General features: G+C 34.4%; 1 protein-coding gene across 3 annotated transcripts in view; it reads left to right on the top strand.

Moving 5' to 3' along the window:
- Positions 1 to 26,751, top strand: part of PCDH10 (protocadherin 10) — a 91,401-nt gene that overhangs the window by 13,008 nt on the left and 51,642 nt on the right. For 2 of the 3 annotated variants that reach the window (XM_031063760.1, XM_031063759.1), the window contains exons 3-4: positions 16,057 to 16,115; positions 16,274 to 16,446. In XM_031063760.1, the coding sequence (XP_030919620.1) occupies positions 16,057 to 16,115; positions 16,274 to 16,446 (232 nt within the window). The remainder of the gene's footprint in view (positions 1 to 16,056; positions 16,116 to 16,273; positions 16,447 to 26,751) is intronic. The other variant, XM_031063761.1, reaches the window with a different exon arrangement.

Raw genomic sequence — 26,751 nt, 5'->3', positions numbered from 1 at the left:
AGGTACCAGATCAATTCATTCACTTGCTTGACATGAAATCTCTTTTTTTTTTTGTTCTGAAAACTGAGGAGTCCTTCTACATACAAAGACAAAACTGCATAGTTTCAGCCAGTTACTAGGGTCATTTGTACAGAGGAACAGCATAAAAATAAATTTGTATCTCACTTTGGTTCACTGAGGGTGTATCTCCTTTTCCAACCTTCAAGACCATCAGTCCCATACTGGTCTATTTTCAATAGAATAAGGTATAAGCAATGTAGGCGTGTTAAGTCCTTCAAATTAAGATATTTGATTTTAGCCATGGACCTTTCTACCGGCTTTGTGGCATATGTATCAGATCAGAGTTTGTCACATTCATGAAGTACTTTAACCCGTAACAGAAAAGTTCCTAATCTCATCCTGTTCCCTGCTGGGTGGCTTTGTGCTGCAGTCCCTGTGGCCTGCCAAAGGAGAACTCCAAAGGGGAAAGGAAAAGTCTTGTCATGGGATGTAAATGCATCATTTCAGCTGTGTGGGTGAGACCTCTAGTCGAGGCATTGTAGGTTCTTGCAGTGATAGTCATGCAGAGCTATTTTCAGAGGGTGGTTCAGACCATCTACTGATCTGTGTACGAGGTGTGTATTGCCTGTACTAATTCTAGTGACACTCTGATTATTCATATTTCCAGGCCTTTCCCTGGAACACTTCCAGGCACTTTTATTATATTGAAATGGCTCTTACAGTTCATTGAGCATCCAGCATAGTACTGTTGAATATGATTGGTGCATGTGCATATATTTATTAAAACAAAACAAAAAAAAATCAGGCAGTTAAACCCATGATTATGGGAAAACGAATCATAACAATAAAAGACCATTTAAGTTCACAAGCTTTGTGATCAAAGAATAAATACAGGTTAGATAAATGAGACTCTAGCTGTAACTAATTTACATAAATAAGCTTCAGTCTGATTAGAGGATAGAACTGTATGAAAATAATCTTAAAATGTTTTAAAAGTATTTTACTTTAATGCTTTTATAACTTCTAGTTTAATTTCATCATATTTTTAGCATTTCTTCTCTATAAAAAGACCTGAGTTAAGTGATGAACTACTTTTACATGCTTTTATGTTTTGATTAACAATGTTTACAATGCAAGAAAAAGTCTAAACTAATACAAGTAAACAAAAGTAACATCATAAGTTTTCATTCTGGTTTGACTATGTTGTGTGTCAAAAACATAAAGCATTTTTAATGTCTTAATTTTATTTTTTTATGTGGCAATGTTTTTTGATTGATTTTTAATTAAAGAAAAACATTAAAGGGAACATTTAAAGGACAATTTCTTGTTTACTGTCTTTATCAGCAGAGAGCAGCCTTTGTAGTGTTTGAAAGCTGGTGCATTAAAAATCAATTTCAAGTCTTCAAAGCTGTAAACTCTTGCTTGCTTTGTAGATATATACTGTTTTTAAAATCATTGGAAGCACAGTTGACAATTGAATTAAAACAAAAAGTAAATAATGGTTTCATGAACATTTGAAGGATTTTAATGTATTTTTAATAATAGCTACAGGAATTTTTTATAGCGACAGACATGTGAATAACAATTTGTAGCTTTTAAATGCATAATTTGTTCCCAAAGACAGTTTTGTGTATTCTTTAATTAAGAGAATTTTGTTTAAAATTTCTCTTGGTGTTATTCTGTTGTTTTTAGTGAATACTATGATTCAAACACAGAACATGTCAGTCAGTTTCTTTACTTACTATATTTCTGTCTCGCTCTTCGCTGATTGCTAAGCAACCACTTATGATTGTTTAGCTACGAATCAGTTTAAAAAAAAGGTAAGCTGAAGTGGGCTAAACAAATGTTCATTAATTCTTAATGAAAATATTTAAATTCTATAAAATTTTAAAAGTAACAAAGAAAAGAACATTGTCTTAACGATGTACCTCAGATTCAGCATTTGAGTGGCTGCCAGCAGAGTCAAAAATGCTCTTTTTGTGCAAATCTAGAAAAAAGCATGTCTTTAGTCAGTGCATGAGTAATTTTGAGGCCTGTGGAAATATACATATATATGTATAATTAAATTAATGATATTTCTTTCAGGGTAGGATCCTTAAAACACGTAATCAGTGATCATTTTAATTTAGGTCAACAGAAACATAAAATTAAATAGATCATTTACAGGTGCGGGGTTGCTGATGTGCATAAGCATGTGCAGAATTCAGCCCAGAATCTGTTATTCTGTGTTACCTGAACTGCTCCCTGTTGCTTCTCTCCTTTGCTTTAAGAACACTGCAAAGCTGCAAAAGCTGTTAGTTTCACTTAGCCTCCAACTACATTTTCTCATATTCTGTTGAGATAGTCCTGATGTCTTGCTTTCTTGCAGAGACTTGAGTAATTTGATATGCAGATTTGAAGATCATAAAAACAATCCAGCTTTGATGATCATGAGCCAGATTATCCAGCCACAGCTGTAAAGCACCAAGTGTGTTCTTTTGTGATCTCTTCAACATTTCAGTGGATCAAATGACAATAAGAATATAGTGGAATTTAGAGTGCTTGGGAAATAATGAAATTAAAAGCCTTTTTAAAATGACAGCCAGACAGCTTAGAAACTATTATATTTCTAGGCTATGGGCCAGATATGTAACTGTGTGTACACATGCATACATGGATATATTCAGAAAAGAGAGCAGAATGGAATCAAAAGAACCATCTAGATGGATAAAAAGCATTATTAATGAGCAATGTGCATCTAATTTTTTTTTTAATAATTGCGTATGATCTGTACAGAGCTGTGTAGCAGTGTTTTGGAAGATGCTGTCAACATGCACCTTTTGCTGCAGACTAGAAAGCATCAAGTTTAGAGACAAATGATATTGTCATATTTTTCCTGAGGCAAGACTATTGGTAAGGAAGGACCTCATTTCCAACTTTGTGATGGAATCCTGCTATCAAACTTCAGGGTTGAGAGTGATGATTAAAAGGAAGTATAATTCATGCAACATGTGAAAAGAAGCAGCACCTAACTGATTCCATAGCCTGCATTAGTTATTAAAAATCACATGATAATTTGCATCTCATAGCTCCAAGGCGAGAAATATATCAGTCAGCTTTGTAGCTGTTGAGTGAAAAGGAGGTGAAAACAAGATGTTGTCTGTTATATCTTTCAATATACAGTCTAAATTTTGTCTAAATCTGAACATGTATTTTGTCTATTTAAACCACGTGTAGCTTCTTTTCGGGTGTAACACGCGATAGTATTGCAAAGGACAGAAGCAACTGTATCAATTTATTTTATTATGTATTCATTGACCATCACATACGTGATCTTTCCCAAAAGTATAACTCTCATTATTGCAACAATGTGATGTAACAAAATAATAATTCCTTCAAGCGTGAAATAACTAATTTTAAGTATTTTCCTGGGCTCATTTATTTCAAACAACCTTCCAGAATTTTGAAGAGAACTGCAATTTCAGTTCATTTCATATATGTATAGACCACAAATAGACTTTCCTTCATCCCCTGATATTGGCAAAGGAAACCTAGGAATGAATATCTGGATTTCCAGATTTTGACCTACTTGTAAAGCAAGAGGAAGCTGTTTCTATTAAACAAATGTAAGCTTTGGGAGTTTTGGTTGGCAATTGCAAATATATTTAGATAAATTACTTGCAGTTATACTTGTCTTGCTGATACCTGTGAATGAAGAAATAGGCGCACATGCTGAATAGCCACGGGAAGAGAACACTTTTTAAAGGGAAAGTTTTTGTTCTGATTTAAGTTTTGGGTTTTCTATAGTGTTTTATAATAAAGACAATTACATAGTAATTTGGGTTAGAATGCATGCCCAGTTCCCCATCTCAAAACCCAATTTGTTACTACCTGTGGCTATTTCTATTAAAAAAGAAACATAATTACTATGAGTCTCAGCAGTCTAAGAGTAAATTTTTGCAATTACAATGCTTCCCTTGGGCAGATATATGAAAATGGCAGATTAATTCCTGCCAGTCTATTCCTTGCACATTCTTAAGGTTACTGGTAGCTTGGACTATCATTATATTGGTGCTGTTTATTATCCTGTGGCTAAGGTTAAAGAAGGAATGCTACTATAAACCCTTAGGACTAGGATGCTATACCACTGCCTTGCAAAGTCTCTGTGCTGAAGTGTGATCCACAGCATCCTAGGAGCAAGATACCACTTCTGTTTTCATGGAAAGTGGAAGATTTTGCTGTTGATTTGAGCATTGCTTAGAAGGATATTTTGTATTTTATTGCTTTATGCCTCAAAAGATTTAAATAAAAACACCAAACAAACTCAAGTTTAATAATTCTTAGGAATTTATCAAGACATTAATAAAGCTGCAGGTAGTTCCTTAATATTTTATAGCTTTTGTTTTATTCCAAATAGCACAATGCATGAAACACCAGTAAACAAAGATGACCCTGAAATTATATAAATTAACAAATTCCCATGGAAATAATTCATCTTCCAGTGTGTTTTTCTACCTGTAAACAAGTTTTAAGTGCATATGACTACATGAATTGCATACAAAGGCAGTGCTCCTGGAGATCACTCTCTGCAGCTAAGCACCTAACTCCATGTTGAATTCCAGTGAAGTTGGAAGTTGGTGTGGCTTCACATGGGCTCATGATCCACCTGCAGGGAGCAGCATTAGTCTGTGTTACACATGATCTGGTTTGAGTATCCAGGAGGAGCAATATGAACAATCCCAAGTTATTTATTTTACATTTTGCATGAACTTCTGTTTGAAATTTCTTACACCGCACCTGGAGTGTTTTGTTTTCCCTGTTTGAAAGAGGTTTCCACATATGCACGCTTCTGAATATCAACCTGGGGACATCTGTGATGTGGACATTATTTAGAGAAGGTTTCATTAATTATTTTCTTTGAGAGGTCATAAATAAAATTTTAAAAAGTAAAATATATATGCATCCTTCAGTTGATGTTCAATGCATTCTACTTTGGAAAAAAGTGCTCACATACTGGTGCTGAGCACCCTGCTAATTAGAGAGGAAGTCCATCATTAAATCCCTGTGTTCTAACAAACCTCTCAGTCAAATATTAGCATTCATGTTCAGTCACTCCATCCCTGGTGAAACCTGCAGCAGAGTCCTAGATATTGACAAACCAACACTGCTTTGGAACAGAACAATGACTTTATCTAATCCTGGAATCTTTGCAGAGAACATATCTTATGTGGATCTTGTTAATTTTACAGAAAGACCTGATTTCAGAGTCTTGATATGGCAAGCCATAATGAGAAGGGCAATCCAGAACATTTTTTTCCCAGTCTTTTAAGAACTTACAGGTCAAAGTCAGCTTTTAAATGCCTGTGAAGTTAGAGATTACCTGTGTTAAGTGGGTATTGTGTCCTAGATGAGGTGATCCTATAAAGAAAGGTAGCTAATTTTCCTTTTACTTGTTTTGAATCAATTTAACATAGAGTACTATCAGAAGACATTGCAGTAGGTTAACATTGAAGTGACAGAGCTGTGGATGCATGCACACAGCCCTGTATAAGAATAGCCTTATTTTTTTTTTCTGCCCAAGTCTACTTGACCACTGCTACTATGCTCATGGTGCAATGGTGTATTCAGTCAAACTTTCCATTTTATGAGGTACCTCATCATAGACACATGACTGTTATGACTTTAAAATATATTTAGGGACAGAACCTCTTGCTAAATTTGTGCAAGCCTAAATTATTTATCTTATGTCACAAATAATAAATCAACTCATCACCATTTTACAGTTGAAAATCTCCTTGCATGGCCGTGTGAGTCTGTAAAGCTTGATGATCTACTATTCTGTCATAAATTCAGCCATTATTTTGGCAGCATATTTAGTGCTTTCCTAGTACTTAGAGGAAATAATTATGCAAAGGTATTTGTGTGAAAGTAGGGCTTTGTATCTTGTCACAAAATATTTAGAAAATACCTTGTTGAGTATTTTAAAGAAAAAGTTGAAATAAAGAGTTGCATGACCTAAATAAGAAATGAGACAAAAACTTGAAATGTAAGTTTTAACATCTGTGATATTTTTCTGAATTCCTAGAGAATTTAAGGGAATCATTGCTTTTCTGGTGTGGGATTTTAGAAAGAGAAGGGGATAAGGCGACAGCTTTAAAGAAAAGGAGGTGATCTAGATTTACCCCTTTTTTTCTGATCACCACCTAGGAAGAAAGCTTCAGTGTTCCTCTTTGTGTGTGTTTTCTGTGCAGGCAGTGTGGCTTCAGAACCAAATCCTGCTCCATCTTTGTTGCTAATTTCTTTCACTCAGTAGGGAAGAAACACAGAACTGGAATTTTGTGCCGCATACAGCATGTGCTGCCTAGCTAATCACCTTTCCCCGTCACTGCCATTACAAATCTGTTCAAATACAACTTTCTTCAGCATACAACATATGTATCTGTGGGAATGTAGCACACCATGTAAAGGCTCGCTTAGCTGGTAATTGAAGTAAGCAGACTGATCCAAGGGCTATTGAAACCAGTTTGAAAACACCCATTGATTTCACTGGACCTCAGGTCATGGCTTGTGGGAGTTTTATTGTTGCCTTTAGTGCAAGTGTGGGTTGGACAGAAAAAGGTAAACATACTGGATAGATGTTAACACAAAGTTAACAGATTTCAAATATCCAGTGTCTCTGTTTTCTCCTTACTAAATATGATAAGTACAAAACAGATTAATAGTTTTTAAAGGCCATAATTTGTTATCCTTCTCCACCATCCAGTACTGTGGTGTTTATAAGCTTTTATCTGTTCAGAAAACATTTGGGTTATGTTGCTCTTAGAAACAGGAAATAAGTAGTGGTAAGAATAGGAAAAAAAATTCACTTTACTTACTGGCTTCACTGAGAATTTCTGCTAAGTAAGAACTTCCCGATGTGTCTCAAAATTAAAAAAAAAAAATAAGCCAGGAGATCAACATTGAATGTGAAAGACAGAAAGAGAAAGAGAAAGAGAGAGAAAAGAGAAAGAAAGAGAGAAAGAGAGAGAAAAGAGAAAGAAAGAAAGAAAGAAAGAAAGAAAGAAAGAAAGAAAGAAAAAGAAAGAAAGAAAGAAAGATACAGTTGTTCTCATGCAAAAAAATGGGTTCTAAACATTTTTAAATTCTAAACAAATACTTTGATCATATCCTTACATTTCAAGGCACTATTTTATTTTTAAATTTCCTCTAAATTCTAGACTTCATATTTAACATGAAAAATCCAAACAAACCCAACCGACAAATGCTATCAAAGACACACTCTTATGTGTATTGTTATTTTGAGTTCATGGTATAGTATTCTCAAAATAAGCTGGATATTGTGATAAGTGCAGATTTCCTTCTAGTTAGCTAATTGTAATTGAGTCTGTTATGCTGTAAACATAGTATCTGTTAGGAATACTAAGGTAGACTCAACATGGTGAGAGTCATAGATAAAAGGAGCATTAAAGCGTTTCAAATTCAATCATTAGGTTTCATTGCACCCATCTGCTACCAGAAAATATAATGGGCAGCTTGATTCACTGACCCTTAACTGTCATTTTTGAACCATGCTTTCTTAAATCCATATTTTCAAGTATTTTCAAGTCAGACCTAGAGAGGTAATTTGGTAAGAGAATACCCAGTATATTTTAATGCAATTACTTTTTTATTTTTTTCTTTTTTTAATATAATCAGGTTTAACGGTCTCTTGTACGTTCTACTAATCCAGTGAAAGTAGTTATTTCATATTGAATGTGGTTAAAAGCAACTAATGTTCAACTTCATTAAGACTTCTATTAAATAGAAGGTTTGCTGAATTTCTGCTATTTTTTAATTCATGAACTAATACCTTCTAGTAATTATTTCGGGGGTTTCTGTTACACTAGAATTATACTTACATGTTTCATTTCCACAAAGACTATACAGCACAGCACAAGGGCTAAATACAGATTGAAACTGTGGAGTGCTTTGTATTTTGTTTCCAAAATATGTTTTATCTCTTTCCTTTTGTGTTCTGAAGCCTTAGCAATTCTATATGTGGGGCACACAAGTAGACTGTGTCATAAAATAGCAGTTTTACTTAGTGAAAACAGGAAATTGTGATAAATGAGGATAATTTAATGTTTTCTCAGCAATGGCAAACTATTATACTATTCTGTCATCTGAAGTTTTTGTAATGGAAAAAAGTGGTGACATGTATTTCTTTACACAACGGGATATAATTCCTGAAATATTTATGTAATATAGAGACAGATGTATGTAACCTAACCTTATAATCCCATTTCACAGCTTTCCCAAATACTGGAAAGCTCGATAAATGGGAAGCCGATTATATTGGCACTGTAACTCTATTAATAGGATTCGGATTTGCCTTATTGACAAGCCAGTACTGTTAATATGATCCAGTATATTAAATTGACAGGAAAACTGGAGCGATAGAATGTATCTACATCCTAATTGACAGGGAAGCTCTTTCAAAAGGTTCTTAATGTGGTTTTTATTGACAGAGTAGCTTCAGTAAGTACGTATCATTGGTGAGCAGTGTAAATATATTGGATGCAACTGTACTAGCAGATTCAGGTGCAGTTATTGCTTTGTCTTACCCTACTTCCATCTTTACTTTGCTATAAGTGTGTAAAGCTCTCTTGTAAGATCTTTACAAATGCTTGTTACAATACCAGTCTAACTGCAGCACTCACAGGCCTTTGACAAGTTGTGAATTATTTCAAATGTGTTCATCATTTTTAAATGAATAGCGGCAGTGCAGAGCAATGCAATAATGTGTCAGGAATTTCATTATGTTTATTTATTGGCGCTGTGATAATGTTATTGTACTTTCAGCTTGAGCTCTTTCTGTGGTGTGATGTTTGGCACTTCTTCGTACATTCTTATCTTGCATCTTCTCCAAAATGTAGTTCAACTTCAGAACTCATATTACAATTCCTTTCTCCTAGTCAAATTTGACAACTTTCTACATTCTCTTCTGAGATCATGCTAATTTCATTGCACTTCATGTTTCTCTAGTGCAAAATAAAATAAGGCTCAGAAACCTGAATTCATTGTAAAAAACCCAGCAATCTGAGTTTGGTCTGGAAAATCTTGATTCCCTTTTCCATAGGAGAAAGTTTTGGGTTCAGTTTCCACAGTTTTTCTTTGTCACATCGTTCTTAGAGAGAGATGTCTGACCTAAAACACACATCCTGCACTGGTAGAGAAGCTGAAGGCTTCTGTTGAGCTGACTTCCCTGCCGACAAAGAGATAAGTTGTTCCTGAAATGCTTAAATCTTTTATTTCATATCAGAAAGTCTGATGTGGATCTGGTCTCACCTCATCTTTTGAATGTCACTCAGGTCTACTTTTTTTATCAGGATCACTTAAAATTATGTGATTCTGTAGTGACCTTTTTAGCTTCTTCAGTCTTCTGACTTGGTGCAGTCATCAGTGAGATGAAAGGAACCTTGTCTGGGCCTTGTGATTTCTAATCCTTGCACTGTGTTAAATTCCCACAGCCCAGGCTTCTGCCATCTTTAGTGTCCTATGCATTGCAGAATGAACTCTTGTAAAAATTAAAAAATAGTTTAATTAAACAAATAGTGAAAACAACTGAAATAATGTACAATGCCTTAGTATGACACCTTAATCAGTAAATCAACAATAATTTATTTTGGTAACAAATATGGTACTTGCTAAGTGAAAACAGTGCATGGATTAGGCATTTATACAGGGAAACCTGCATTCCTTTGCTTATGGGACAGGATGGTAGTGTCTGTGCTCAGAGTTTCACTTGTCAGTAGTCACTGTGCAATTGACTGAAGAGCTCAAGACCTGTTCCTCTCACAGTTTTGCTTTTCTCTTTTAAGAGGAAGAGAAAACACGAGCCACCAACCAACACCTTAAGAGAGAGTACAGCAGCTTCATGGATGATATTGCCTTGTGCATTTGACTGTTTTTACTGCCATGTGTTTTCAATGTGCTTTTGAAGAATGCTATATATGTCAGAAATTCGCATAAACATACTGTAGGACTTTTAACACCAAAATACACATCTTGCAGCAAGTGTGAAATTTCCCAAATATGTACAAGTCATATAAATTATATATCAAAAGCATTTTCAAAGGAATGAGAGTGGAGAGCACATAGTAGGATGATATTTTTTTAAATAGCCTATTTAATTTTGTCCTTGAAAGGAGTAGAATAACCTATGAGAGGTTTAGGGCCAGTTTTTGGTTTTGTTGTTGTTTGTTTTTGCTGTTGGGTTAGTGAATTTTCTTAATGAAGTAAATCTTGTGGAAGCAAAAACTACTATTTCAGGCTAACTACACACACTCACTGGCAGTCTTATACTGAGAAGTCTTTGTGAAAAATTGTACTATGTTGAACCCACACTGTTCCTAACAAAATGAAGACAATTGTCTGCTCTTTCAAAACTCAATTTGGCAGAATACAATTCTTTTGCCTCCAGAAGAGATTGCCATTATATAAGATCTTTGTTTCATGGGGGAAGGGTGAATACTTGGAATTCAGCTTTTAAAGAAAAGATACAGAAGAAGCTTGAATTAGATATTAAGTGGCAGTCTGATAAAGGTGAGAGATGTTTCATTTCATTTTTGCATTTAATGTTTAATTAAAAAGAAGTTAGAGTCAGCAAAGACATTTTGCTTTATTATAGTTCCAGGTATGAACACCTACATAAAATGGAGCTGCATTAAATAATTTCAGAAAATGTGATACTTCTTCTTGTAATTCAGAGAAAAAAATTATGAATATTCTAGTTGTCTAATATTCATAAATCTGATTAATGTCTAAGTCTTTTTTTCATATTTTAGAGTACATCTTTCCCTTATATGACAATTATTTCTAGGCATAATTTGTCAAGAATACTTAAATATTGAATTTCTCTCTCTGTCCCTGTCTCTTTCTTTCTGACTTCTTCTTTTTCTTTGTAGGCATTGATTTTTTTTTATTAGACAGACCTGTTGACTTGCAAATTCTTTTTAAAAAAAAATTCTCTAATTTTATTCAAACAGTATGGAATACACTAAATATTGCTAGATATCTTCAAAACTGTGGCATAAAAATGTTTTTATTATAAAGAGAAAGAGAAAAATAGCGAAGAACCTCTAAGTTTTAAGAAACAGTCTGCTTTTTACAGCAATTCTTGAAAGCAGAAGACTTGTGAAGTTGTCTACTGTTCTCTTAGTGAGCAATAGCAGATTTTTTGAAACCTGATTAATTAATATGGTGCTGTAATTCTAATCCTGAATTTAAAAAAAAATAGTGTGTGGAGAGCCACAGTAGGACTCCTTTGTATCTATAAAAATAGCATAATATTTCAGCAGAACTAAACACGTATACCTTGTGAATATGAATTTATGAAAAATAAAAAAGGATAAGAGATTAATATAGCCCATTGCTAAAAATATTCTCCATAATTCATTGTGTAATGCTTGGCCCAGGCTGGTTCAAGCTGTTTCCAGTGATGAGGTTTTTACTGGTTTTTTCTTATGAGTTTATTTAAGGTTAATGGATCCTATGAAGAATTTGTTTCTCATACTCTGTTCTTGGCTATAATTTTTCATTATCCTTTCTCTAAATTAAACTTTTGGAAACTTTGTCCATTCCAGAATTGATTAGTAGAAACTTAACAGTTGACTTTCAAACTTTTGAATGGTTTTTATCTCTGAATCTACAAAATTTAGTATTCCAAATATACCATGTGAGACCTATACTTGGCAACAATTTTAGTTTATCTAGGTCCTCGTGTGATCATAATATACAAGTCCTGACAGGTGCAATAAACTGAATCGTTTTGTAGACAGTTGATGCACTTGGAAAGATATTCTATGTGCTGTTCATGAAAACACTGTCCAGTTAATGATTTTCCAAGTCCCATTATTGGACTTTAGCAATTATATTGTCGCATTTGAAATTCCATACCAGAAAATCCAACCAGCTCAAGTTGCCTAGGGAAGTTCTGGGTGCTCCATCTCTGGGGGTGTTCAACACCAAGTTGGATGGGTCTTTGAGCAACCTGAACTGGTGGAACGTATCCCTACCCTTTATGGGGAAAGAATAGGTATCCCTATCCATTATGGGGAGATGAAATTTTAGGTCTCTTCCAACCCAGATTGTTCTATGATTCTATGAAAAGTATATTTTACACAGGTTCAATTTGCCTCTTCTTTTATTTTCCTTCTCTTCAATTCACTGAAGTAAAAGGTAACAAAATCAAACTGTATATTTTCTGAAAGGATGTAACCCTTTCTTTTTAAATTTTTGCAGCTTTTGAAAGGTTCCTATGCATTCTGACCTCTTTTTAAATGGCTTTTTTTAATGAGCTTCAGCTTCTGAGAAAGCTGTATCAAATGCTTGTACAGAAATCCTCAGACATTTTTCTGCAACATTACACTAATGATGGTGTTCCTAAAATTTCATATTTGATTCGGAGTCACATATTAGAACAAATAGGTAGAAGAAAATATTTGTAAAGGTCTGTTACAGCAACTGTCAAAAAAGAATATCTGTTGAATGGTTTAACAGCATAGTCTCGTTGGAAATTAGCTGGTTCCATTAATCTGTGAAAATGAGCCATAAAACCAGGGCCACTTCTCTAAGGTGGCTTTGGACAGTTAGGTTGGTATCATAGGCTTTAGTTTTCTGATGGCAGTGGACATTACTGCTTTTTTTTTAATTTTAGATAACATTTGTCCTGCTACTGGAGAACCTGTGCTGTGGTAGCTGCTGGTGATGTAATTGATACTCCAGCCCTCAGTCTTGAATCACAGAGATAAAAAATCACGCTTCTTTACTTTTTAACTTTGGTGACTTTAGGAGACAGATTGTTCCTGGAGATTTTTTTTGGAGGGAGGGTGAGAACGAAGGTGGAATTTGTTTTATTCTGTTCTTCAGAAAGTTAATGATGCTGTCATTTGAATAATTTTTGGTTATTTAGCAGCAGACTGCAATTTCAGGAAATTCACTTCTGACCTGATGCATCTTATTTAGCTTTAGCTAATGCTCTGGACATCTTGCTGGTTGTCAAGATTTTCCTATGCCAATAATACTCCCCAGGAGTATGATGTACCTGACACTAGATGACCAAATGGGATAGTTTGTATTTCTTGAAGGCACATTGAGGGATTTTGGCTGATTAGCTAGAGTAGCTGACTAGAATTTAGGGTTTTTTTTCTGCAGGTGAACTGTAACCTACCTTTAAACTGAAAGTCTGGAGTTTTGGTAATTTTGTGGTCCTAGAAAGGGCTGTATATCCAGAGAAGAACAAGAGGTTTTTTAGACTTTTGAGGTAGTATTTATTTCTTTGAGTTACAGCTATGCAATTTAAAGAGGTATGATTAATTCATGAGCTGGAATGTGTAATATCACTTCCATAAATGTTAAAGTGTAAAAAATTTAAGTATATGACCTCTCACTTCAACTGGGATTAAAACAAAAAAAATATATTTTAAGGGAGTTAGACGTGTTAGACATTCGTCTCTCTCATCCATTGTGAAGCAGATGTTTACATTTCTAAGGTTCCTCCAAACTGTCAAACCTTAAAATGATTTTTTTTTAATTTATCACAAATTTAATAGATACTTTCATATATGAAACCATCCTCCCTTTGCTGCCTGTACCTCAGAGGACTGTTACAGCTCAACACAAGCATCATACCTTCATAATTCATAGGAGAAGGGCTAATGCTTTTAGAGCAGGAAGAACAGTATTCAACTCTGAGCTCTGTGTCTGCATATGATCATCAAGTACTTACATTTGTTCTTTTGTAATAATGAACTTGCTGTAACATGGCACCCAATTCATAGTATTGAAGCAAAATACAGCATGAAGGTATTTGGTCAAATTATTATCTAGTTAAAGGTCTTTAATGATTACCATAAATGCAGAATTTCTCAGCAGCTCAGATGTGGTCATATCTTCTATTTTAATATCTGTGTATTGGCTCATATAGGATGTATGAAATGATTTTTGCTATGAAAAAGCAGGAGACAAAAAGTATGACTGGTTCTTACAGTGGTCCAGTTTACAGTTAAGTTCTTAGAACCATCAAAAAGGAGGAGTTATAATTATTTTCAGGACAAAAGTCTGACTTTTAATGGTAGAGAATTAATGAAAAAGCAGTTTATAGCAGGCATTTTGACTGCCAATGTCATGAAAAATGGAAATTTTGATTCTGGTAGCAGCTGTGTTTAGGAGGAGACAGATGTCTTACCTAAGTAAAAGCATAAGGTCAGTTTTCCTGGATATCTCTATTCGAGGCATTAGACATAAAAAAGAGACATGAGAGCTGCAGTTGTAAAGGTTTATTCAGGTTGATAAGTGCTGGGTTCTGTAAGTGCCATGATGGTTGTATATGAGTGTATATATATATCTCTTTTTGCTGCACAAAAGAGAGATATTAGCTTAAAACTTGTGAGAAGAAAAGAAACAGCAGAATTATAGCTGCTTCAAAAATATTATGTGCTGCATTTGAGAAATACACACAAGAATGCTGAAATATAACTCCTTTTTTTGTTGTTTCCAATATTTGTTTTTTCTAACTTGATACATACTAAATGTGAAGATGAACTTTTACTCTAATTGCATATACTAAAGCTAGGATGAATGTGAACACAGTATATGTTATAACCTTATTTTTTGAATGAAAGGATTTAGGAACTAGAAGAAAGTGCAGTGTACATTGACATACGGGCTGAACCGAAGATGTTTCCATATTTTCCACCCCTTCTCTAAAACAAAAAAGACATCCATGGTATACAAGCACATCTATTTCACAAGTCCCTTGGGAGTAACAGGTGTCTGCCCAATTTCTGTTGCAAACAGCAGTGACTTAAATTCTGGATAAAACTTTTTACCTCTTTTCCAAGCTCAAGTACTACAACCATACAAGAAGTAGCAAACATTTCTAATTACCTCCTACTGATAAAACCAAAGCAAAGATAAAAAAACGGGGAGTGGGGAGTGGCAGGGAAGTCCAAATATCTAAGATCCTAGTCACCTGTGTAAGCACTTGCTGTGTGACATTAAACCTCAGGCCCTCAGCTCCATTAATTGAGTGCTGGCCGTGTTACGGATACTGATCCTCTGGGTGCTGCTGCGAAAGCCGGAGCTGCTGCAGAGCAGAGTGGTGTGATGTGAAGTGATGCAGAAAACAGTGGAAGCTCTGTCGCTAGGTCAGCTGCAAGAAGAAGTGACGTGCGTGAATGTACAGTATGCGGAGTTTTCTGAATGATGCAGTCTCTCTTTCTCCCAAAGAACTTCAGCTAATGATACAAGGGGAATTCAGTTCCCTTTGGCAGGACTCCATGTTGGTCTGGATCCTTTTAATACTTCTGCTTCTACAGTTACTTGGCTCATGCTGCTAAAAATATACATGACAGACTTAATGAAAGTATCTTCTTTTAAAAGCTACTTGTCAGCAGTGATCATTCAATATTCTTGTTTGCATGTGTGGTTCTCATTATTCTGACATAGATATTAATACTGATGAAAATTAAAGAGAGGAAATCCAAATATTTTCATACTTGCATTTTTCCAGTAGCATCTGAGAAACCCCACAGCTAATCAGCCATAAATTTTCTTGATTTTTTGTTTATTTTTTCAATTCAAGTGTAATATAGCAGCATACAAAACTGTATTGCAGCAGTAAGAGTTTCAGAATCCCAGTAGATGATGTAATTATGATTAAAAATTAGTATTATTGAATAATTCACTTTTTTAATATGCAAGAGTAATTTTTTCTCTCATTTTCAATAACCATCAGTCTTAATATCTATCTAATGAAAAAACATAAACAGTGTCATCTGTCAGGTTACTAACAGAGAATGCCACTTATTGGAGCTTCATTGTTTACTTTAGCAGGTAATTTGTGGACCGGAATCATTTAATTGTTCTGAGCACATAATTACATGCCAGCATTTTCCAATTTAATTAAAATGTACAAATCTGAAGATTAAGGGAATTTTTGAATTATTAATCATTTCTCCTCTAGGAAATCTTGTTGCTCTGCAGGAGATTTGTCCAGTGTACAACTATACGTATTTTTTTCCTTCTCTTTCACAGACAGACAATTTTCCCGCAGAGCCCAATTACATGGGCAGCAGGCAGCAGTTTGTTCAAAGGTAAGGCCTATTAAATAACTTTCTTGGCTTCCCCATTTGCATTCTTGTCAAAATTGCTTTGCCAGAGAGTACAATTCAACTTAGAACAAGTAAATACAACATGAAAAATCTCTCTTTTTTCTTTTTTTTTTCTTTTTTTTTTTCAATATGTATTTCAGTAGCTCCACGTTCAAGGATCCAGAAAGAGCCAGCTTGAGGGACAGCGGGCATGGGGACAGTGATCAGGCTGACAGTGACCAAGACACTAACAAAGGCTCCTGCTGTGACATGTCTGTTAGGGAGGCACTCAAGATGAAAACTACTTCAACTAAAAGCCAGCCACTTGAACAAGGTGAGTGAAGCCTACAATGCCTACAAAAGCGTAAAGTCCAAAACGTCATTATCAACCTATTAGTATTGCAGTTGTGCTTTATCAGGGAGAAATAGCCCATTGATATTATTATCAGAGAAAACAGTAAATCTTGTTACTAGCCCAGAAAAAAGAACACAGTATCTTTCAGAATGAACATGAAATGAAACCACAAGTGTCCAAAGCAGATTAAAAAAAAAATTAGTATTTCTGAAAATGATTAGGGTATACTCTATCACCACTGGCATTGCCTGTGTTATATTATATACAATACTTCTGTCAAAGCCTGAAATTCAAACTAGACACGACTGCAACAGATAAAAGAACTCCAGTCATTTATATTCCTCATGTAGTTTGGAGAAGAGGAAAAGAAAATGCTTCGCATAAAAGACAAGAGTAAAAATGAATCAGAAGATGTTTTCATTTCATGGATGCATTTTCCTATTTATAATGTTGATTTCACAATTAAGAGTACCGTAAGAAGTGTCAAATACTAATAAAATCTTATTTTCAATATACTTTCATTCACATTCTGTGAACGTAGCAAAGATTGAGACTGTCTGTGAAACAGCAAAATGACTTAGATCAGGACAATGACAATGTTCTCTGCCAACATTCATTCTGACAAACAAGCATAATTATTTCCTCAAACTGTGTCCAATTCTTTTTTTTTTTCAGATGTGTTTTATCTAATTAGGAGGTCTTTTATTTCCAAAGACGCACTTCTGTTTTTTGTAGAGAATCAGACAGGCAAAGCACTCGAGCATTCTCTGCCTTTATGTTTTGCTTCTATGCTGTAAGCAATAAAGAAGTGCATCACTGAATGATTTTTAAATGTTTTGTATGTTTTGCATTATTTTACTTTGTTGTGGGGAGGGTGTCTCAGTGTTAAAGATAGTTAGGAAATTATTAAATCAGTCAGTCTTAATAAGAAGTTATATTTCTAATTAAGCAGAAATATCTGATAAGCTTTTTATTAATTGTTGATTAATAAAATCGGTTTTTCACCTCTTAGCTTAGTCTGATGTGTAGTACAGTCATCAGGAAATACATGTTCAACTTCATTTTTCTGATTATGTTGAGATTGCAATATAATTTTTGCAGTGCAGAATATTTAGAATGCTGCAGTATAATTTATTCTGTATACATTTGGAGGTTGACCTCATATGTGACCTTATTTTCCAAGTAATAAATGCCGGAAAGATTATTTTTTCCTGACCTTTTGCCACAGCAACTCTCTGCTTATAATTGGACATTGATCTGTATAAAGATGCAGTGCAGGTTTTTTTTAAAAGAAGCTATTTGAGCATATGTCTTATTCTCTCAGTTTTGTGTGACATGAAGACAAAAATTCTGGATTTTCATCTATCAAGTATAGCCATGAAAGAGCTTTCAAATTTTTAAAGTTTCACTAGGAAACTATCTAGTATTCAGATTAAAAATGAGTGGTTTTTTAGAAAAGGACTGTATGGCCAGTGTTCATAATACTGCAGTTTGTCCAGCAGTATCAAACTCAATTCTGGTCAAAATATATGCAATCTAGTAAGCACATTAAGCCAACCATTCCCATTGCTTAATTTCATTATAATGCAAAGAGTTATATGCAGGTTTACGTTTGTCATTATACCTAGTTGAGCTGCCCTATTCATCATGAAAATTTATTCCAATCACTCAGATGAATTCCTCATGTTCTTATGAAATATATATTGAATTATGGACATTAAGTATTGTCAGCCACTGATCTACAGCAGTGGCTGTTTATGTGAATTTCTTTGCTGAAGAAAATAAAATAATGGGGATAGAGAGACAAACTATTTTTTCCTTTTTTTAAATTTTTTTCTTCCCTCCAAATATAATTACAAATAGTAATGATATAAATTTGTTTGCTTGAATGAACTCTTCCATCTCTAGTGTGCTATAATAAAATCATTGTTATATTATGAAAACTGAACCTGCATCAAGCACCTTATGGGATTTCAGAGCATCGCAATAACAAATGTGGTGCTATGTGGTGTTCCCAATGAAATCAATGGTTACTTGTCATTGAGCTTAGTATGATTAGGGTTCTTAGCCCAACGTAATATTTCTCTTTTGAAAGAAGATGAATAAAATTGTTTTCTCTAGTCATAAGCCAAGTTGAAGGAGGGTAAGAAATATGATATATGTGATTTGGGTAGAAAATAATTTAATTTTTCTTTAGAGAAAAATTGTTTTCTGGGAAAAGGAGATGGAAAGCTTGCTAGAAACAATTGTCTCCAGCTATGCCTGAAGCAATATCAGAAGTTGTGGTTCTGTCATCACTCTGGATTATATGCAGGGATGGGAATTCACTGTTTTGTAGCCATGTTCTAGGCTTGATTATTGTCTTTTAAAAATATTTAAAATACTTTAGCTTCTGCTATTAGAACAACACTAATAATTAAATCTTATTAAATTATTAAAAAATTATCTGGATTAACTATGAAGTTAGGATCTTGATGTGAGAATCCTAATTTAAAAATTAGTTAAGTTTGACATATTTCTCATGTAATTCCAAACACTATTGTCATGCATCCAATTCTGCCCATGGCAGTAATAAGAATTCTAGTTGTACCAGTATTTTGACTGCAGTTTTGAGCCACTCTAGTCCAAATTAAAAGGCAAAAAGTATGTTGGTGGCACAACAGCAATTGTGCTTCTCTCAGTAACAAAGTAGGAAATTTTACAAAAATAATTTTTTGTAGACAAGATGTCTTCTGATTTCAGCATGAGATGGAAAGCAATCAAGCTTACTTAATTAATGAAAATATTGAATGATAGAACCTGTCAGTTTACTATTGAAATAGTTGATTTCAAGGAAAATATATCCTGATAGCAAGTTTTGTCTGGTAGTGATTTTTAACATTTTCACAAATGAGAAAGACAATGTAAATTAGATATAATTAATTTAATAATTAATGAAATGCTTACAGAATTGCCTTAACGAAAGGAAAGCAGAAAACCTCCCCAAACTGTAAAAATTATCATGACAGTAAGTCTTGTGTTACAATAAGCACGTCCCACTTTAGTTATCTCAGCCTTATACTCTCTTGCTGTGATATCTACGCCACTTTCTGCATAAGAATATTTCTTATAGTCTCTTAAGCTTACTTGTGCTATCTTAATCAGCTGTATCACTAAACAGCTTTTTCCATATGCCTGCTACTCTTTTAATAGAATGGTTTTGGATAAATTAGTTTTGTTTACCTGTCTATTTTTTCCACTTCTATTGCTGATACTTTAAACCCTATCACTAGTTTAGACAGTTTGAGATCACCCTACTTAGAAGTCTTACAAGAATTATTAGTTTTGAACACATCTGTTGTAGCATGTAATATTCACTTCTTGCATTTAAATAACAGAGTAATGGTTTTGTTTGGTATGGTTTAAGAATAACAGCAATAATCTGTATTTCTTTAAAAGGTATCCAAAGCTGAAAATTATATCATAAAACATAAACAATAATATCTACAAGGGAGTAGTAAAACAGCAAGATGTTAATTTTATACTTCATGAATCCTGCATATGCTTACCTTATAATCAGTAAAGAATACCAAGTTATGGACTTTTCTGTAGTTACTCATAAATTATTGTCTTTGTTAGATTTCCCCAGGAATTTTTAGCTTCTTTTTCTTTTGTTCTGTTTTTTTTTTTCTTTCCTGTCTGTGTTTTCTTATTCCATTGTAAATCTACACTTTCATGTGTTTGTCAAAAAAACTTCAAGGGATTAAATATGTCCAAATTCAGTAGCTTTGTTGAGTTTTTGCTTTATCACTATATGTTACATCTTTCTTTCAACACAGTTTCTTGCCATTCACACCTGCATCCCATAGAAGAGCCATTTCTGCATATGCTCTTGCCTCATTAACAATAGTGTGGGCCCTGAGAATAAAGAAAAAACCAGAGGCAACTGCTTGGAGGAAGGGTGAAATGAAAGTCTTCAGCATAGTTGTCAGACTCTCCTCTAGGACTAAGACTGCCCATCAGGCTTCTCTGTAAAAGAGCACCATTTTAGTCTAGGGTATTGTTACTAGTATAAAAGAAATGTAATGTATCTACATTAAAAAAGTGATACTAAGTGTAATTTGAAAATATAATAGCTCTTTCTTCATCACAACAAAAATACATTTGCATCACAACTGATGCAGTTCTGCATGTAAGTCTTAGGAATAAAAATTATATCAGTTCTAGAGACTCTCTATGAACAGTTTGTTACCCTTTATGTTTGCCCACTGAACATGTTCACAAAACAAGTCTGTAGTAACTTGTTCATTTGCAGTCTCCATTTCTAAACAAGACTGATCCCAGAAATCAAGTATCCTGCATTATCCGTCTGCAGCAGAGCAGAAATTACAAAATTTTTTTTACCACAATTTTTCTGGGCTATCCATTAATTTTCTTGGCATAACCTTGCTAGAGTGTGTTGGATAATTAAAATCCATTCTGTTTAACTGAGTTAGAATCAGTCTAGACTGATAAGTGCAGAAAGTTCATCAAGCACATTTCTGCTGTCTGACATAATCACCCATGCTTTCTATGCTATTGGGAATGATGAGTTCTATGAATACACCAGCTTAATGAGATAATAGGAAAAGAAGATTGTGGAGAAATATTTCTTTTCGAAGTTTGCAAAACTGGTGATGGCCTTTTCTGAGAAACTGATGGAGGCTGAGAGTCTCCAGGAGCTGACACAACATGTGAAATCTTTTGTTCAACAATGCTTCCTCCCATAGGTTTTCTCATCTGGACAGAACATCTATCACATGCTCTCTGTGCTCAGAATATCTGTCAGACTGCCCTTCTTTCTCTGACACCACTTAATGGTCTTTATGTCCAGCACTATCATCCTTTCTTACTTGCTAACTTTTAATGTGGTCAGGTAAGATGCTAACTTGCTGTTTACTTGCACACAGTATCCATTTTCCAATCTCATCTGATGAATTGATTTCCAGGAAAGCTATAAGAGCAACTTAATTGTATTGAGGGTCTCTTTCCTTTTTTTGGTATGTCTCAGTAGTAGAATCTGTTTCTAGAACTGTAAATTCTGGAAATTTTTAGGTGAAGCCCACACAAAATAAGTTATTGAGTCTTGCATTTGCTGCTTCTGTTTGTTCTTTTCTATATATTTTTCTCATCTTTTGTTTTGGTTTTGTGTTTTATGGAAGCACATGTATAATCCTATATGAAGACTAGCATAGGTCAAAGAAAACTTACCTATACTGTAACTGTTTCTGATTGACCATTAGTTATCAATAAGCTGGCGATATTTGATTTCGGCCTTACTCTAATAATGAGATTTTAAGATTAAAAATGTTGGTAGAAGTGCAGAGCTTTATGAAGAATAATACCATTATTTGATATCTACTCTGGTATGTATAACAAGTTCAATATTACACTGGAGCACTGACATTACTTCTTTCTTTTTTTCTGCTGTGATTACTTCATTCAGTGAAACAGTACTTCTAAATATATGAGAATTACCAGCATTATTATTGGTCTCATACTACTTATAAGTCCTTGTGAATGGTGATACTTAAACTTCAATTGGGATTAAACTTTTAAATTTATATATTTCACTTTTAATCAGAGGAAACTAATAAAAAGTTTCAAATGTTCTAAGTGTCTTAATCTCAAGCATTTTCAGATGATCTAGGTAATACTTTTGCAAGATTTTGTTACCTGGGCTGAGCTAGACTGTGCAAATGTTCAATAGTTCCCTTTTTTTTGAGTGATCAGAATTATATTCTCCCTTCTAACCAGAGTTAATGAACTACAGAGAAAAATGCAGGTCAGTTGCCTTTGCTGTACAGATGATTGTCAGCTTTTCTCATGTTAATACCCAGTAATCTATGACATATCTTTTGCTGTATAATGTCTACAGCAAATTATATGATAGATTTAGACAAAATAAAGAGAAAACTCTCATATCTGCCAACTTTTCTTCACTCAGAGTATTATGTTGAATATCTCTCATGGTTTAGGTTCTATTTTTAGACAATCTCCTAGTCTACCAGTCAATTAAAGTTCGTCTTTTAGATTTCAGCTATTTTTATACCAAGTCGAGATTTGTGATTGAAGCTGTGTGACTGCTTCAAAGCAGAATCCACTTTGTTTGGTGCTTCCTCCTTATAGGTGGGAGGACTCCCAGGCACAGCTTCACCATAGTGTGCTCTTCTCAGAAGTACACAAGCAGCTTTGGTTTTCAAGCAATGCTATCCAGGTAAGGAAGGAGAAGTGTGAGGAAGCAAATGTTTGTCCTAAAATAACAGAAAAGTCAGAAAAGGAAGTGAAGTGGCATCCTACAGAAGAAGGGATATATTCACTTAATGCCTCGTGACTTCTCTGCCTCTATTTTGTTGACGCAAAATAGAAGAGTGGCGCAAATATTCTAGCAGCTGAAGTGCCAGTGAATACAGTTTGCGTCAGATTGCCTTAGCCTATTATTGCTGTTTGTAATTGCCCATTATCCTGCATTTCAACTGGTGCTGTGTTCTGCCAAACTGGGGTTTTAATCAGGTGCATGTTTCATCACCTGGCAGATTATTGCCATCATATGTCCGGTAGCTGTGAAATTTTGTGAGCAGCACATCCCACAATTAATGCATTTAGCCAAAGATAAGGGGGGCAAATTTCTATAACTGACTTTCAAAACATACAGAAAGAGCTTTCTCCCTCAGTACACACAAATATGTCACTGTGGCAGAGAGGGATTACAGCCATTCAGTACAACTTCATCTATGCACCATTTGGTGTGTCATGCTACATTTTTCGGTAATTTCATTTCTTCTCCACAATATTTCTACTTATTTTATAATTTAAAAATACTTCAGTGGTTGAAAATTATGTGTATTTTTGACCTGTTTTGTTTTCATTGGATGCTTCACTATCGAATCAATTTAGATAATGCCCTTACTAACATCTGAAAAGTTCATGACTGCACCAATAAAAGTATTCATAAATTTCAGAAGAGTTTTCTTTGATGAGCTTATTTGCAAATTAATTCATACCATGCACTTCAAGATCACAAGTCTATTACCATAAGTCTCATATCTGAGATTCTAATATTTGGTGCTGTAGCTGTTGGTGCTCATCTCTTTTTGCTTTACTTCAGAGGCAACAAAGCAGACTATCCCTCCCCTGTCACTAGTGGAAATCTCATTACATCCTTTCTGTACTTTCTGTTTTGACACTGCTTTTCCTGGGGCTGAGCACAGTTATTGTACTGCAGTTTGTTCTTGAAAGGCTTAGAATCCATAAGTTATCTTCACTTTATTCCCACCAGAAGAGTAAGGGAAGGATTTGCAGTTCTCAGTAAGATGAGGTCCTTCTATGTCAAAATCATTATCTTCAGCTAACATTTCTTCTTTTCAGATTCTTTTTATAAATTGAAAGAAAAGTGGGGGCATAGAAAGATCAACAACTTTTGAAACAAGGAAATCAGAAAATAAAGAGTTTTCATAGTATCAGGCTTTATGCATTTTCCTGGGTGATAAATGGATGTTCACTACTTGCGCTTACTTTTGTTAATGAATATTTTAGGGCATATATTCATATATTGGATGAATACTTAATATCAAGGAAACTATTGTAACAGGACTAGAGAGTCTATTCCTTACTCTTGCTCTGTGTCTGAAAATGTCCTTGAACGGTGCTAACAGGTTTCTTTTAATTTAGCTTACACAGAATTAGAGTATTAAAAAAAAACCCATATGTATGAAGGTATGTGTGTTTATTCAATAATATAGAGAAGGCAAAATAAATACATCTTCTCTCTTCATCATTTTAAATCATCATTTTATGATTTATGTATCTCCTCTTATTAAGTCAGCAGAAAATACTGATATGATAAACCACAACAGTGGACAAGATTTAACAAATTCCCATTGCATATTGCAGCCACATTCTTTTCACCAAAAAGAAGCAATGTTCTGCAGATGGAGTTCCCATGAAGATGACACATATTAGTTGGAAATCTGAATGATTGTATTTATCAATAGTTCTATGTCCAGCTGGGGAAGACAAAAGAGAAGTCTTAAATAAGAGACAGGAATTAATTATTCCATTCAGCAATGCTTTAGCTGGAATACTTCTAATTGTATTTTGTTCTTCTGGAACAAAGAGTATCTCCTAATGTCTGTGCACACTAATAGAGACTGTCCTTTTCATGGCCCTTTTTCTGTTTATATACTACTTTTCTCCTATGCCATGGCTTCCAGAGGGGGAAACATGGTTTATTTTAATTTGGGCCAGAGTCACAGCGTGCTCTAATTAGGGATACATCTACAGTATGCAGGTTGTGGGCATATGTTAGAGATAGATCTGGAAGGATTCAAAATCAAAAAAGAGGTATAATAACAGCAGAAAATAAAGGTTTGTGAAACGTTGCCTGTAGGTGAAGTTTGAAAGAGGTGTTTGTTTAGAATCTGTGTGTGTTTAAATGAACAAGGACTGAAGTGAAGCATAATAAAGGTCTTTGTGTATATAAAGTTGTTATAAACAGGATAGTGCTTGCATTTTCTTTTCTTTTTGTTTAATTTTCTGGGAGAAGTATTTAAGTCATATTTGAGACAGAACTTTATTACAAAGAGGTGTAGGCACTGAAGTAGGCTACCCCTGTAAGTTAAAGAATACCCTTTCCTGGAGATTTTTAAAACAGATTAAATACACATTTGTCAGTGAAAATCTACATTTATTTTAAACTGTCCAGGGCCAGAGGATCCACTCTAGTCCTGCTTTTAATGCCAAAATTAAAAGCCAAAATTAAATATGGGGCTCTATTGCACTGTCCAATCCTGAGTAAAACACACTGAAAGACAAGATTTGCTCTGATCTGTTCCTCATCCTCTTATCTGTGAACATCTTCATCTTGAAGAACTCACCATGTTAGAGAATTGCAGGGAGTGTGGATTAATAGTGCTTCCCAACAAAAATATGCAGCATTTAGCATGGTCTTGGCTCAGAGACAGAGCTGCAGAACGATTGACTAGTGGAACTTAGCGAGTCTGTGTCTCTGTAGACAAAGTCTCTGTACTCCAGTGATACATGGTGCCATGGATCAGCCTCTGTGCACCTACTGCCCAACCAGATCTCCAGAATGGCAGAACAGCTGGTTTCCATTCCCTGCTGCTGCTTTCTCCTATTCCAGCTGCTGCACTCAAATAACCTCCCTTCCCCAAGTGGGCTTCGTATGGTTTGAAAGGGACTTAATGTACCTCAGTGCATAGGGAACTTTTGATGCATATTTCATCATGTTTCAGTTCTTTCTACAGGGAGCACTGCATGTATAACAGATGTTCCCTGACTACTACCCTTTCCTGAAGGTGACATGCCCTTTTTTGTGTTTCATCTCTTATGTATATAGAGCTGGTAATGCCTGCATGGTACTAAAAAATAGTGTTCCATGGCTGCCCCTGTGCTGCATGCCAAGCTATATTTAATTCCATCTGCTCGCCTCTGCAGAGTGAAATGGAGAAGAGCATATGCCCAGTATAAACAAGTCACACTATGACACAGATAATACCCCTTTGTTTAAGAAAAGCATAGTTTTGTTGGTTTTTTTTTTAATTTAGGACCCTATCTTCCAGGTTTTTTAATTCATAAATTTTTTCATATAAATTAGAGGGGATGTTCATGTAATTACATATAAAAAATTAGTAGTATTTTATTATATATATAATTATTATTATTATTATTAATACTGTTTTATTAATATTGTGTTGTACATATGTAGTATACATGTCTATATATGTCCACATACATACTCATAAATACAAAAATAACATATCATTAACTGATATCCCTGAAAACGAAATTTTGTAATCCATATAAATGTTAACATTATAGAAAATTTAATTTTTTGCTTGCTTGTTTTAAAACAGCAACTATGAGAACAATTCACAAATCTGTTTACACAAAACACTCAATTTTCATCATAAAGGTTGTTTTGGAAAGAATAATAATTCCGAGGCAAAAGCTGTCAGAATAAAATAGACTATATAATTGTAAAGCAGTACTTTACAAATAAAGTTTTAAAATATCTATTTAATAATGTATAGCACTATCTGACCCAATTTTTATTTGAACAAATGAATACAGTTCTTACATAAAAAGTGCAGTTTAGGTTATGCATTGACAAGATTTCTAGACAGCTACAGAGCTCAAACAACCTTTCAAAAGGTGCAAATCAAACATAAAAAAGAAAACAGAAACAGAACTGTGTCTGTTCTGACCCTGTGGAGAGACTTTTGCAGCACATCTGTAATCTTCATG

This window comes from Geospiza fortis, unplaced genomic scaffold, assembly GCF_000277835.1.
Source record: "Geospiza fortis unplaced genomic scaffold, GeoFor_1.0 scaffold175, whole genome shotgun sequence".
NCBI classification, from domain to species: domain Eukaryota; kingdom Metazoa; phylum Chordata; class Aves; order Passeriformes; family Thraupidae; genus Geospiza; species Geospiza fortis.
The sequence above is the reverse complement of the archived record's forward strand: the minus strand, read 5'-3'. Positions and strand labels throughout refer to the sequence as shown.